Consider the following 14,578-nt stretch of genomic DNA (forward strand, 5'->3'; position numbering starts at 1 on the left):
AATAAAATTAGGAGACCAATAGTATACACTAGCTACAGTGGACATATAAAAATGGGCCATGGATAACCTCAGTAATCTGGGAATAAAACAAAAGAAATATGTACTAAAATGTCTCGAATGTGGACTCCAGCACAACTATTTTTGGCATAATTCAGAGTAATATATACAATGAAAAGGTATAGCCAAAGGAGCTAAAGATGCACATAGTATTGCAAATCTTTTCATGGCGCAATGGGAGGAAGATACAGTATACAAAAAGCCCCCCCAAACAAGTTCTGTATAAACCCTTTATTGACAATCTGATCATCATATGGGCAGGAGAAGAAGATACTTTGAAATAATTTCTCATATAGGAATACTAAAAATGTTGTCCTAACTTGGGAATCTCATAAAAAATCATATTCCTAGACTTGACCATCCAACTTGAGAATAATCAAATAACAGAAAAAATGTTCTATAAAAGTGTGGATCACAACAGTTACCAGTTGTGAGTTGTCATTTTGCAGCATGGCTTATAGAAAATCCCGAAGGGCCAATTGGTATGCCTATGGAGGACTTTAAGTTTGCCAACAGGTTATCATGAACAGACTAAGAGGATAGATAGACCAACAAATGAAAGATCTCTAACTGAAGTATTGATTATTCTAGACTACCATACACAACATAAGCAGGTAGAAAAACTATTCAAAAACATTAGCCCATTTTGAGAGCAGATAGCCAATTACATTCAATACAACCCCAACAGCCAAAATTTATATTTAGACAAGCTCCAACTCTTCGAGATTTTATAGTCAAAAATGTTGTAGACCCCCCCCCCCCAAAAAAAAACGACGAATAAAAATGAAATAAAATGTGATCAGTTTGTACCTATGACCACAGGGAGACACTATCAGATTAAGGATTTTATATCCTGTATAACTGAAGGAAATGTATATGTACCCCAATATCCATGCAGAAAACAGTATGTTGGTAGAACAAAGAGACCCAAGTGGAAAAGAATAAAAGATCATGCTCAGAATATTCAAAAAGGTTTCCCCAAACACAATATATCAAGACATTTTTCACAATATCACAACAATGATCCAACCTTGTTACAGTTCTTGGCTATAGACAACTTTAAACCACAATAGAGAGGTCTTAACATAGTTATTGAACTAAGCAAACATGAATCATATTGGATTTTTGAATTAGGTACACTCCAGCCTAAAGGGCATAATATTGAGTTTGATTTAAATTGCTTTATTTCGAATTACTAGACCCTAACAAGTACCAACCACAACCACTAGGTGGGGCTACATTTAAATACACCCTGATAACTTAAATAATATTCTGTATTGATTATAACATAAAAGAAACTTCAGGAGTTAATACTCAGAATGTTATTAATATATACTTTTTAATATTATAATCATAAAAATGTTATGAACATTTTATATATGTTTTCTTATGTTTACAATTTTTCATACAAATATTTGTGTCTGTATTTTACCATTGAGATCAATGAGATGTATAAACTAGAAATATATGAATGTTTAGCGGTTATTTTAAATGCCCTTGTTTCCCCAGTCTTTAGGTCATGTATAGGGTCCTCTTTCTCTTTGGATTATCATTAGCAGTGGACGGTCCTTGATGCAGAGAGTAGCACTGCCATGATGTCAGCATTGCTCTCTTCATCATTAGATTGTCAGCGATGTGCTCACAGTATGTCCGCAGCCTTCCAGGTTACATGACGCTGGGAGTCAATCAACTTGTAAGATTGAGGACATCTAGTGGTGGAAAATAGTTACTGCATGGAGCAATGTTGAAGCGGAGGTGAGTATTACAGAGTTTCTTTTTTAACTACTGTCAGGGATAATACAAACCATAGTTATTTTTGACAATCCTATATAAGCTTACTTAAAGTGGTTTAAAGCCTAAACATTTTTTACTTGAATGCATTCTTTGCATTCAGGTAAAACATGTTGAGGCATCAGTATCTGCCCCTTATCCCCCCTTTTACTTACCTGAGCACTCATTCGATCCAGCACTATTCCCGTGACTCCCTCTTCTCACTTCCTGGTCTCACTTGCTTTGTGGAGGCAGTGGGAACTCCTGCTGCTATAAATAAAAGCCAGTGACGAAGGAGTGATTATTCCTGCTGTAGAGTCACTGGAAGTGACGTGGTTGGAGATTTTGGTGAGTTGGAGTTTTCGGTAGAACACCAGCAGGGGGACCCAAGAAGAGAAGGTTCCATTGCACAGAGCAGGTAAGTATATAAGTTTGTTATTTAAAAAATAATAATTTACAATCACTTTAACCACTTGCCGACCGCCGCCCGACTATATAGGGCGGCGGTCAGCCCCTCCCAGGCAAAGTGACGTACCGGTACGTCACTAGCCTGGGAGCTAATAGGGGGTAAAGCGTGCGCCGCCGGTGTCCCGATGTCCGCCGGTCACTCGCGATCATCGGGTGGAGAGGGAGAAAGGCAGGCGGCTAATGTAAACAAAGCCGCCTGTCATTCTTCCCTGTGTAAAAGCACAGATCATACGGTCCTGCTATGCAGGACCGTTGATCTGTGCTGTTACACACACAGCCACATCCAATGACAGTTAGAATCACGCCCCTAGGGACACACTTAACCCCTCCCTCTCCAATAAAGTTAACCCCTTCCCCCCCAGTGTAATTTTTACAGTAACAGTGCATATGTATAGCACTGATTACTGTAGTAATGTCAGTGGTACCCCCAAAAGTGTCAAAAATGTCAGTCAAGGGTCCGATCTGTCTGCTGCAATGTCACAATGTTACAGTCCCGCAAAAAAATCGCAGATCGCCGCCATTACTCGTTAAAAAAAAAAACAATAAAAATAACATAAATCTTTACCTTAGTTAGTAAACGCAATAACTTCTGCGCAAACCAAAAAAAATACGCTTTTTGCAATTTTTTTTTTACAAAACATATGTAGCAGAAAACAAATTGGCCTAAAATGTTAAAAAAATTTGATTTTTAAATTTTTTTTGGGGAAAAAAAATGTGAAAAATATTGTTATTTTTGCAAAATTGTCGCTCTTTTTTTGTTTATAGCGCATGATCAAAAAATCGCACAGGTGATCAAATACCACCAAAAGAAAGCTCTGTTTGTGGGAAAAAAAGGACGTCAAATTCGTTTAGGTACAGTGTCGCGCGACCGCGCAATTGTCCGTTAAAGTCACGCAGTGCCGAATCGCAAAATAGGCCCTGGTCAGGAAGAGGGTAAAATCTTCCGGGGCTTAAGTGGTTAAAAAGCTCCTTCCATGTTGTGAGTGCTGCCTATCTGCTTGCCATCTCTTTCCACAACTTCCTAGATTGCCTGTATGCTTTGCAGCTCCTCCGCTGCATATTCCTTTGGTTTACTTGCAATTTTGAAGGACTACATATAATATAGTGCCTGGCTGTCTGAAAGCAGTGTTTCCCGACAATATTGTTGGGATCCTTTTAGAGCCTGCCCTACTACACTAGCTGAAAGTGACAATAGCCTGCTATAAGCTGACTTTGGTTCACGGGAGAACAAAAATAATTGCACTCCTGTGACCCACAAGAGAAGTGTGGCCAAAAAACGCTTTGGCCTTACTTCTCTTTTAAAGGTGCAACAGAAATTATGAGCCAACAGCAAAATAGGTAAATCACTCCACTCATCCTTAGTAAGCACCTGTATGATTTTACAGAATTCTAATATACACCTTTTTTTTTCTTTGTATCCCACTGATGCAGAAAGTGTCATGCAAATCCTTCCTGTGCTCTACTACACATGTGTATCCAGGTGAGTGCACAGTCATTTATTATCCGGCTTCCTCTGTTCAGTTCAATGTAGAGTGATACAAGCCAGATTTACCGTAACTCTGAACACTGGGCAGGACTGTAAACCTATAACTCTCATAACATGAATATTAAATATTGTATGAACTTCAGGCAGTGCCATCAGAGAGACAAATACTGTAATTCTACACACACAGAACTGCAAGTGACAGACATAAAAAATAAATATGTTGTACGCAATATGCATTTACAGGGACTCTATGATCTTTTAATAGATGCATAGATGTGTATGAAAATGTGATCAGCTTTATCCAAAAAATCATATTTATGTAAGTTAAAGTGAGCTCATCACTATAACATCATGTATGAACGAATGTTACAGTGTGGTATGTATACTATCACCCTGTTAAATTGGGCTCCAGCAGACCTGGCATTTCACAGAATGGCCACCATGACTCATAAGGGAACTTCACATCCCATATATGTTTTTTTGACGTGTTGCTGCAACGGGCAAAGAAAAAATAAAAATCAGGCGGGCACAGTTATTGGCCAATTGATGCACTTTATGGTACATCAATTGGCCAATACCTGTGCCCACCTGATTTTTTTTTTCAATGCAATTCAACAATTTTTTATTAAATGTGCTGCACTAAGAGATGGGTGCATTTTTTCTTTCTAGTAAACTCATCTTGGGGTGTCATTGAAAATAAATGTCACCGTATCACAATGCACATACATATCACATGTAAGTGTTAACAGACCTAAATAGAAAGCCACACACCATATTACAAAGTAGTAGCCTCTCAACAGGCTGCTGAGGTGTCTTAGGCTGCATGTAGTGGCCCTAATGTTATCTCAGAAAATATTTAGCATAGATGCTGTTTGCACTACCTGACATTAAAATCAGAACATGGACCATAATAAGAATCTGCATATCTGTTAAGTCAAAATTTTCCTGAAATTGTCAAATAACAGTGAATGATATTAGGTAATGTGTGGGCACATGTTTTAAAAGTAATTATTTCAACTCAAACAGATCACAGGTCTTCCCTGACAATGCCTTCATCATTGTTTGGCTATCATCCGAGGTCAACCACTACTCCCTAGACTGAGATGACACAATCATGTAAATCTTGATATCTGTACACAGCACCTTGGAAAGGGGGGGGGGGGGGGGGCTGGTGTTATAAGCATGCCTCACATTGCAGTGAACTTTAGTCAGAAAATTAAGTCCTGCTAGCTCACTTCAGGTTGGCCCCTTTTGCAGATATAGTTCTGTAAAACATTAAAAATAAGTGTCTAGACTGCCTAAAATCCAGTAATACGCTGTCTCACCCTACTCTGCACATGCTCAGTCGCTCTCCATGTTTAGCAGAGTTTGTAGAGGCCAATCTGCTGACAGTCTTAAAGTGGAATTAATCCCTCCTACCCTTTGCAGCCAATGAAGCTGCTTCTGTTTAATCTGCAACTGCCAATGTGCTGTACATGTGTTCAGTTATGATACCAGCCATTTGGTGGTTTGACAGTTTGGTTGAGGACACAAGCAAATGTGACTGTTGACAATCCCGACATTCCATGAATGTAACAATTTTTTAAAATGGTTAAATTGATGGGTTTAGTTCCGCTTTATGATTTACTGCTGTTCAGGGGCTCTGGGCTTCAGTAAAATGGCGCCTCCAGCAAGAAGAAACAGGAGCCATGCTGGAGATTGTACAGCACACATGGTAGGGAAATTATTAATGTGAAATGTATGTTTCTTGCTAAAGAACTTTATTTTTCATCAAGTTGTTATGGGTAAAGTTTTGCGTTAAGTATTATTTTTTCTGTTCCTGTGAGATAGCTAGGGTTGCTCCTAGGTGTGCATTCACATCTTCTATCAAAAATGAAATAAAATAATGTATTTTAAGTAACTTAGAGCATACCTTTATTTCCTTTTCCCAGATGGTTCAGGCAGTTTTGCAGATTCTCATTAGAAGGGAAGGATATCCCTTATTGTCATTAAAATGATGCCATCTCCTTCTCTGATTTTCCTAACCCTGCACTCCTCAAATAATAAGAAAAAGTCTGTACAAAAATCTTATACTGGCTGCTATTGAAAAACTGATATTCTGGTAGGGGGAGGACAATGATGATTTTTATTCCTTTTTCTATGTACATTGCAGGTTCAGTTTCCCTCTTATAATGCTCTACTTCACTTGGCACACCGGGGAGCCTCTTAGGAGGATGTCTCAATCTCTGCTGGATTTTAGAGTTACTAATTCACTTTACTTTATGACAAACCCGCCAGAGAGTGAACATGACACCCTATTTTCATTTTATAACCGTAGGGAGGAAGTGGAAGCTTTGGCGAGGGTATCTTGCTGGAAGAGTGACTAAGAAAAAAAAATGGGCTTGTGGAGTACATCAATATTTCTCAGCCCTATTAAAAAATATATAAACCCAGTCACTAAAATGTCATATAATCTTTAAATTGTAATTTCATACTTAGTTTTCAATATTTTTAAATCTTCAGCTTTTAATAAAATAGTACCTGGTGATCCTGCTTTGAGGGTCCTTCTTCTGACACTTCCTGCTTTGGGGTGGCAATATTTTGTCTGTGTCTCCTAATTGCCCTCCTGCATTGTCACCATGTCACATTGGTTTTCAATGAAGACTATAAGGAATGTTTTTAACCCACATTACGCAGACGTGATACACTGTTGTGACTGTCAGGAGGCCTACCCTGAAAATTGCCATGGGACTATTTCTGAAGTGCAGCGAGAGAGAGGAACTGGCTGTAGGAAATTCAGCAGCACTGCGATGCAACAAAGGACCAAAACCAATAAAACAAGTCTTATATTTTTTATGTTTCTTATAGAAAACTAAACATCATCTGATTAGGGTTTACAACTATTTTAACTTGACCATTTAACAAAAGCCTATTTTACCCTGTGACCCCTCAACACTCAACTACTCTTCAATATGGACATTTATTTTGTGGCCCAAACCACCTTATACAGTATATAGGTAAATCTGTTATGATGCTGTTAAGATGAATTCCATACAAAAAAAATTACCAACCAAATCCAATGATCTAATCCAGTGGTGGACAATCAGTGTACTACAAAACACACTAACGTACACCCAAGAGTGAAATCTCAGTTTAAGCAAACTTCAACATAACAGTGTATAAGTCTACAGAAACCGCGCTTATACCAAAAGCCCTAAACAATACCAGTTGTATAACACCTTACACTGAGCAGCAACTCAACCATGTGATATAAACATAGTACATACAATATAAACAGAATCAGAGCTGTGCTTATACCATATAAGACATTATTAAATGTAAATCAGTGACATAAATAAAGGCCATGTGAGTGAGTAAAGTGAGTGAAAGAATCATCTTTAAAAGTTATTTTCCTGGAAATCCAACACCAACAGCAATAAAACCTCTGTAGTGTGAAACCTCCACCTCTAATATAGGGAGCACTTACCAGATATTATGGACCTTCTATCTCTAGTAAGGTCACATAGGCAATAATTAGAGTCATCAAAGTTATCATTAAATAAATCAACCCAAAGATTTCATACTATTGGAGCATTTTTTTTTTATTTCTATACTCCTGTACATGGCTCATGTGGAGGCTTTCTGGGAAGAAAACTGGTAGTGTATTCCCTATAGGAGCAGATCAACATCTGAAGGACCCCTTTGGTGACTCTGATCATTACTTATGTGACCTTTCTAGAGATGGAGGTTTCACACTACAAGGGTTTCATTGCTGTTGGTGTTGGATTTCCTTGAATTAACCTTTAAAGAAGATTCTTTCACCCACTCACTCACGTGGACCTTATTTCTGTCACTAATTTACATTTAATAATGTCTTATATGGTATAAGCACAGCTCGGATTCTGTTTATAAACTTTAACATAAGTCTTCTTTCTTTAAAGTGCCCCAATAATGAAACAATCAAAAAGTCACTTCTGGTGCTACATTTTTTCTCGGTAGATATTTGTTTTGTTGCACATAGATGACTGGCTAAGAAATTGGGTCTCACGGCCTTCTCTTTATGGCTACCAGAATTAATATCAACACAGAATAGGCTCTGGTGACAGGGGAGGGAGCACCAGCTAATTGACAGCCTCAGCTAAGTTCCTGTGTGCTGTGTGAAGAGGGGTGTGTCCCTTCCCTCCAATCAGCTCTCAGACCTCTCCTCTGAGCTCTACAGTGTGTAACTTCAGCTCCCTGCCCCCTGCTTTCTGATTGTTCAGACAAGCTGTACAAATTCTGCACTTTGAATAGATGTAGAGAAGAGTAGATTGCAGATAATCAGGAACAATTTATGTAGGAAGATTTGTTTAATCTCTGGGGTTGATTTACTAAAACTGGAGAGTGCAAAATCTGGTGCAGCTGTGCATTATAGCCAATCAAATTCTAACTTCAGCTTGTTTAATTAAAGTGATACTAAACCCAGAACCTGCATTCACTATATATGGTCTCCCACAGTACACAGAACATGGAAATGCAATGTTTTTAGTAAATATAAACTGCTAAATACCTTTTCTCATCAGCAGTAAATAGCAGCCTTGTGACTTGTATCAATTCCAAATAAAGCTTGTAGGAGGAGTTTTCATTCTCCCCTGATCCTTTGTCTGGACATGTCTGGATAGTGCTGATTGGCCCTGTGCTGATCACATGCACTCTCCCAAGAAAAAAAACTCTCTAGCAATGCACACCAAATTGAGCATGTGCAGCCCATCACCTGGCTCTGTAAATATCAGGTTCTTTTTTGGAGACAGTGAAAGAAGAGGAGGATCCGAGAGGCGGGATCAAACAGCCTTTATACAGAATGCAGAGGATTAACCCCTTAGGTTCCACAGTGAGTATAACAAGCATGCTTTACTGCATATACAGACTGATTTTACTGTTGTGGGTTTAGTAACACTTTAAGCTTTGACAATAAAACCTGGAAACTGAGCGTTTTTTTTTTATGCAGAGCTGCACCAGATTTTGCACTCTCCAATTTTAGTAAATCACCCCTCTGTGTATCACCTGAGTCCAATCACTTCATTGGGTATATGCAGGGGGGGGCAATTACCCACCATCCTCTAGTCTCTTATTTTAAAGAGGAAATGGTGTCAGCACTAAATAAAGGAAGAAAGAAAACTTGCATATTTAGAAAAGCATGGTAACAGAACTGCTACATTGTTAATAAATGTCCATGTCGAAGCAAGGATCTGAGTGAAAAGCCACTAAGTAACAGGTAAACTTGTTGCACTTAAAGTGCAACTTGATGAAATGTTAAATAAACATGTCTGATGCCAGCTTCATATTCTTTTATTGGAATTCAGCCAGACAATAATCCCCTGAGTCTGAGTCTTTTACACATTTTACCCTATAAAGGGCTTAGTCAAAAAGACTTGGCATAGACATTGAGATGGATTTGAGCAGAAGATGAGCTTATTGGCTGAGGTTGGCACCAGGAGCTATGAAAGTTAAAAGGGCTTTGGGAGAACTTTTGCTTTACTTAAAATGCTAATTGGTAATGCCATCAAACAGTCTAAAGAATTGGAAAAAATATTAAAGTAAGGAATCTCAAAGTAAGGAATCTTTTGTTATCCACTTCAGTCGGGAAGCTTTTGATGTGGTACTCGGTGGGACTGCTTGTCAAGTGATTTTATATTGGATAGTTTCACTATCTCTCTGAGAGATAAGGAGTAACACAAAGTGATTAAGAGTGTTTTGGCCAAACAGTCACATGATTTAGAAACTGGTGTTATCAGCACCGAAAATTATTGAATCAGCTTTACGCATTGGGTGTTCTGGTGAACTGCAGTTATGTCTATTTGAAAAACAGAAGTCCTGGGCAGATATACTGTGTACCCCAAAACCTTTTTTTTTTTTTTTTTTTAATTTTTGACTGATGTGTAATTTTGAGTCTGTTGAGTAATTAAAGTCCATCTAAAGCCTCCAGTTTTTTTTTCTTGTTATTGGGATAAAGAGGCACTTCCAGTGCCATCTTGTGTCTTGTACCAGTTAGACAGTGTTGGAGGGGGTGGTAGGGATGGAGCAAGGCTTTAACATAATTTCCCTAAACGCCTGCTGATAGAGCAATATGGTATAAATCCAAAGGGCTCTGGGCATAGCTAAGCTATCTACTAATAAGGGGGAAAATAATGTAGAATATCCTTAAGCTTCTCTTCCCATCCTGAAAAGAAAAATCTTTGTTGCCCTGTCAACAATGTTCTTATCCAATTCAATTAGCAGGATCCCCAACTATTTACAGAATGGTCTAGGGGTACATAGAAAAGCAGATTGTCTGGTCTTAATGGTGTGGACAGCCTACTACACATTTTATAGTTGGCCATGGTTCTACTTTAAGGTAGTGTTATAAAACTTTCTATGTTGTGCTAAAAGGTTTTGCCAAACAAACAGCTTTATGCAATGCATGGTGACTGAGCTTGCATGCATTGTGGTGCCATTAATATAGAATAGCAACTTAATGCACTAAAGCAACGTGCCTGGTAAGTAGTGCAGGTACAGTTTTTAGAAGTGTGTTGGCAGCTCATTAAAATGACTGCACAATAATGTGCACCATAACTCATGTTAACATGCAGCAAACCAGATCAGAAAGGTGCAAAGGAGACTTTAAGGGTCTTGTTTTTAAAAACTGACAATATATTTGCTTATAATATAGCCTCACTTGGCCGGATTTCAACCATATTATGTCTGTTTTACATACAGGTACATAAAAGTGAGGCACAGTAAGTTGAAATTCCAATATACAGTATGTCTAAGTGCATTTTTTACCATTAGAAGATGGAGGCAAGTCTTTCAAACCGTGTTTGACATTCCAAGACCCCGAAAACTTTCTAAATGCAATGCAAATATTTGCTTCACCTTTATATCCCAAATTACATTGAAACTTTTTTGATTTACATTGTGTTTCATCGCTTTCCATCAAAATGGCTCAAAGTACAATCATATCGGTTTTGCACAACATCACACTAGGACAACAAGCAAAGAAAACATTTTATACACAAATGACAATGGTATACCTACATGATGTGCTTTAAAGACCACATTCACCTAAAGAGTAATAAAGGAGATCATTTGCATGCCAAATCTATGCTTCTCCAAACTGTATACTTAACACCAAGACCTATGCTAGTCTAAAGCAGTTTACAAACTCTACAGCCCATCGTCTATCATTTTGAAGAAATCTAACTTTAACTCAAAGGCAGGAAATGATTGTGAATTTAAGATTGCAGTCCATTTCAGTGAAGACCTTTACATACTTGGGAGATGGTAGATGATCTAATATATATATATTTCCTTAACCAGGCTCCATTATACAATTGTATGCATCCTATGGCTATAGGCCTGGACTCGAAATACAGATAGACTGGGGATAAAGTGTGCCCTACAAGCTAACACACTTGTTGGAAATACACAGTGACATTACATGGCACTACTGCAGCATGTAAACGTTCTTGGAAAAACTGTATTTGGTATTTTAAATGGCAAGATCACATTCTGAAGGATGTCATGGAACCCCTTCTCTTTCAAAACTACACAATAATATGTAACTACTTTAGTGTTTGTTTCTCAGGTACCATTTTCTTAAAGGCAGTGTACAGTTAGTTTTACATTTGTATCCTATTCCTTGGGTGGGGTTTTTCTATTGCTTCTGTTCTTAAGATAAGGAAATCTTTAGGTAAGTACTCGGTATTATATTTCACCTGTTACCAAGTAGCCAGGTCTGTAATCTTTACAGCGGAGCCCAGAGAAAGTAAAAAAGGTAACAGATTTGGAATGCAAGAAAACCAATTCCCATTGTCATTTTCATTTCTTTTTTTTGTCTCAAGACATAAGAACAAAATTTTGGACATGAATGCTGAACCTACCTTCCTGATCCGTTGTAATGGTGATAGATGTGTACTGTCTGGCAGACAAACTCAGCTCTGTAACTCCATTGATTGCTTCGATTTCAAATGTATAGTTGACATGAGATAAAAAGTCCAGGACAATGACAGAGGCATTGACCAGGCCAGAATGTTGAGGTACAAATCGAATTCCTCCACCACAAAGCTCACATTGGTTGATGTCTGCTCCACATTTTTTGCAGATCACATTGTAGACGAGGTCCTTTCTGCCACCAGTGTCAAAAGGCGGACTCCACTCCAGATAAAGAGCAGTTTCATTTATGTTGAAATTGACATTTCTTGGAGCTGAAGGAGGTTCTGCAAGCCAAAAATAAACAATAGAGAAAAAAACAAATGAGATCAATCTGGGTGACATCCCACCTCCGTGCACTTGTTTCGGGCACATAGCTTGATTTCCCAGTTGCAGTCTATGAAGCAATCATTCCTCCAATAATCAAGTCTTAGCTAGTAATCAGCCACCTACTGGGACGTTGCAAGCACTGCCAAGAGCACTTACTTCAGACCCTTATGAAATTGCATTTAGCTCTAGAAATCTAATGATTTAATTTAAAATGTGTTAAAAATTCATGTCTCCTTAACATCTCATCTATTTTGCAACTGAAAACTAGCCAAGGCAAGCAATACAAAATAATCCCACGCCATTGAGATAAAAGATCAAAAGGTGGCGTACAACAGGTGCTGCTTTCTTAATGGAGAAAGACAACCTCAAAGGCATGCTATCATTTGGCATTCTAGAATTCTGATGTAGGAAGAAATAATAATTTTGCCTCTGGCTTTAGTCAACCCGCAACTGACCTCCAAAATGCAATTATAACATATTTAAAGCAAAAATACATTTAAGCCACATAATCCTAGTTATTTTTATCCTTTTTTGTATAATGTATCATAAGCCATATTGTTCTTTGCCTTGTTGAAAATTTTCAGCTCTGACATTTCTAGTACTGAATCTGAATAGTATGTGATAATGTGACCAGACATAAAGTACACCTGTCGGCACTTCAAACATCCAAGCACGATTACAAGTCTGAAGGAAACATTAAAATATCTCTCTCTCACTCTGTCTCGTTTTACGTCTGTTCATACTTTCGTAAATGAGACCCAAAGTTACCTAAAGTAGTTATTCAGTAACATCTGATGTTTGAACATAAGGGATCAGCTACACATTCTGAATTCTCAGTGAATAAAGTGAATCTGATCCTTCCAGAGCTTACAAATCAGCTACCCATTCTGAACTCTCAGTGAATAAAGTGAATCTGATTCTTCCAGAGCTTACAATGTCAGTTTGCTCAGTCAAGAGAGAACTGTGCCATTGTTGAATGTTGCCATCATGGGCGGTATGCTTTTTTGTTCCTCTAGCCTTGGCGGGGTCCCCCCCCCTTCCCCTTTGGGTCCAACTTTGTTTGGCTTGTCCCCTTTCACAACTCCCAGCCAGGACAATGTGGACCAGTTGGCACATTTTTACCACACTTACTCTGTATTAGGACCATTGCCAAGTTTCTGTTGTGTGTTACATTAGAGGACTTGTAAATATACTTTGTGTGGTATCTCGCCTCCCCCCCCCCCTTTTTTTTTCTTTTCTTAACAACTTGGTTTCTCCCTTGCAGACATTTATGTGTTCTCACATCTCACGATGAAGTGAGCATTGACTTGCGAAATGCATCAAGAGAATTGTGCAAGAACCGATGTGTTACCAACCTATTGTAAAGTGGAAAACTTATGTAACAGTTCATTTGCACATGTATATTTATTTATGAAAAATCTTTATATATTACTGTGACCCTTTTTTTTTATCCTTAAACATGTTTCACAAAGTCCCTTGGGAAATTTGTGTGTTTTGGTTTGCTAGATAAACCAGTTTGGATAATCAGATACATAGGTAAAGACTGCTATATATAAAGGAAACATGCAGCAAATATACATTGCATTTATTATCAAAATCAAACTATACTTAAAATTGGAGATCTATAAAAACTATAAAAAAAATAAAGAGGACCTTTAGGAGGTTACAGAAGGGGTGCAGGGTGAAGGAGAGCTCTACCATGGCTGCATGTCTGGGCTCTTCTAGAAGGATCAGACCCTATTTGGAAGGACTCCATTTAGGGTTAAAATCACAAGTTAACATACAGTATATTGTATATGTCAGACCGACATTTGATTTTTTTTAAATTAGGCAAACTTTTCACCAATATGGACAATTTAAACTGATTATTACTGTGTTAAAATGCATTAGCAGATATTACCTTTAGTGAAAACTGCCTGTTGAAATAGTCAATAGAACAGCATATTTATCCGATCTTCCAAATGTCTCTATTGGATAGAAAGTCCACCCATCATTAGCCCATTCATTGCGTTGGGCTTGTTAGTACATTTAAAGTTTCATTGCAGTGGGCCAGTTCACTTTTTGCACCTCAAATGGCCAATCGATATGGGCACCCCTCTATCTATACCAAGCATATACATTTCAAATGGCTCAAAACGTCACTGGCTGCATGCTTATTCTTGATCAGTGACTCAATAAGCAGTAAAACAAGGTTATACCTTTAAATAAACATTAAATATCAGCTTTCATATTTGTGTCCTGGCAGGGTCCTTTTAAAGAGCCAAATTATACTAAGGAGCCAAGAGAGAGTCACATTGCCTTACAAATAATATTATATGCATGCACTAGCTATTTTGGCAGATGCCTGAGTTGCTGAATTGCCCATCTGGGCCCATTTATCAGGCCTTTTATGTCTACCTACATACTGTTATTCTGTGTACTGTACTATAGTTTTTTTAGTTCTGTTGATGCAGTGAACAATCTTTACTAATAAAGACATCTTGTCATGTTAAAGCTTGAAGCCTCGGCTGATAGGTATTAATCAGAGAGATCTGCATCCAT

At 38.0% G+C, this 14,578-nt stretch overlaps 1 protein-coding gene across 2 annotated transcripts in view; it reads right to left on the bottom strand.

Annotated features, from left to right (window-relative positions):
- The window catches only part of EPHA6 (EPH receptor A6), a 1,374,331-nt gene that overhangs the window by 646,735 nt on the left and 713,018 nt on the right, over nucleotides 1–14,578 (bottom strand). For both annotated transcript variants that reach the window (XM_082246035.1, XM_082246036.1), the window contains exon 5: nucleotides 11,659–11,994. In XM_082246035.1, coding sequence (XP_082102161.1) covers nucleotides 11,659–11,994 — 336 coding nt within the window. The remainder of the gene's footprint in view (nucleotides 1–11,658; nucleotides 11,995–14,578) is intronic.

Source organism: Pelophylax lessonae (genome assembly GCF_965119305.1).
Source record: "Pelophylax lessonae genome assembly, chromosome: 2".
Classification (NCBI taxonomy): Eukaryota; Metazoa; Chordata; class Amphibia; order Anura; family Ranidae; genus Pelophylax; species Pelophylax lessonae.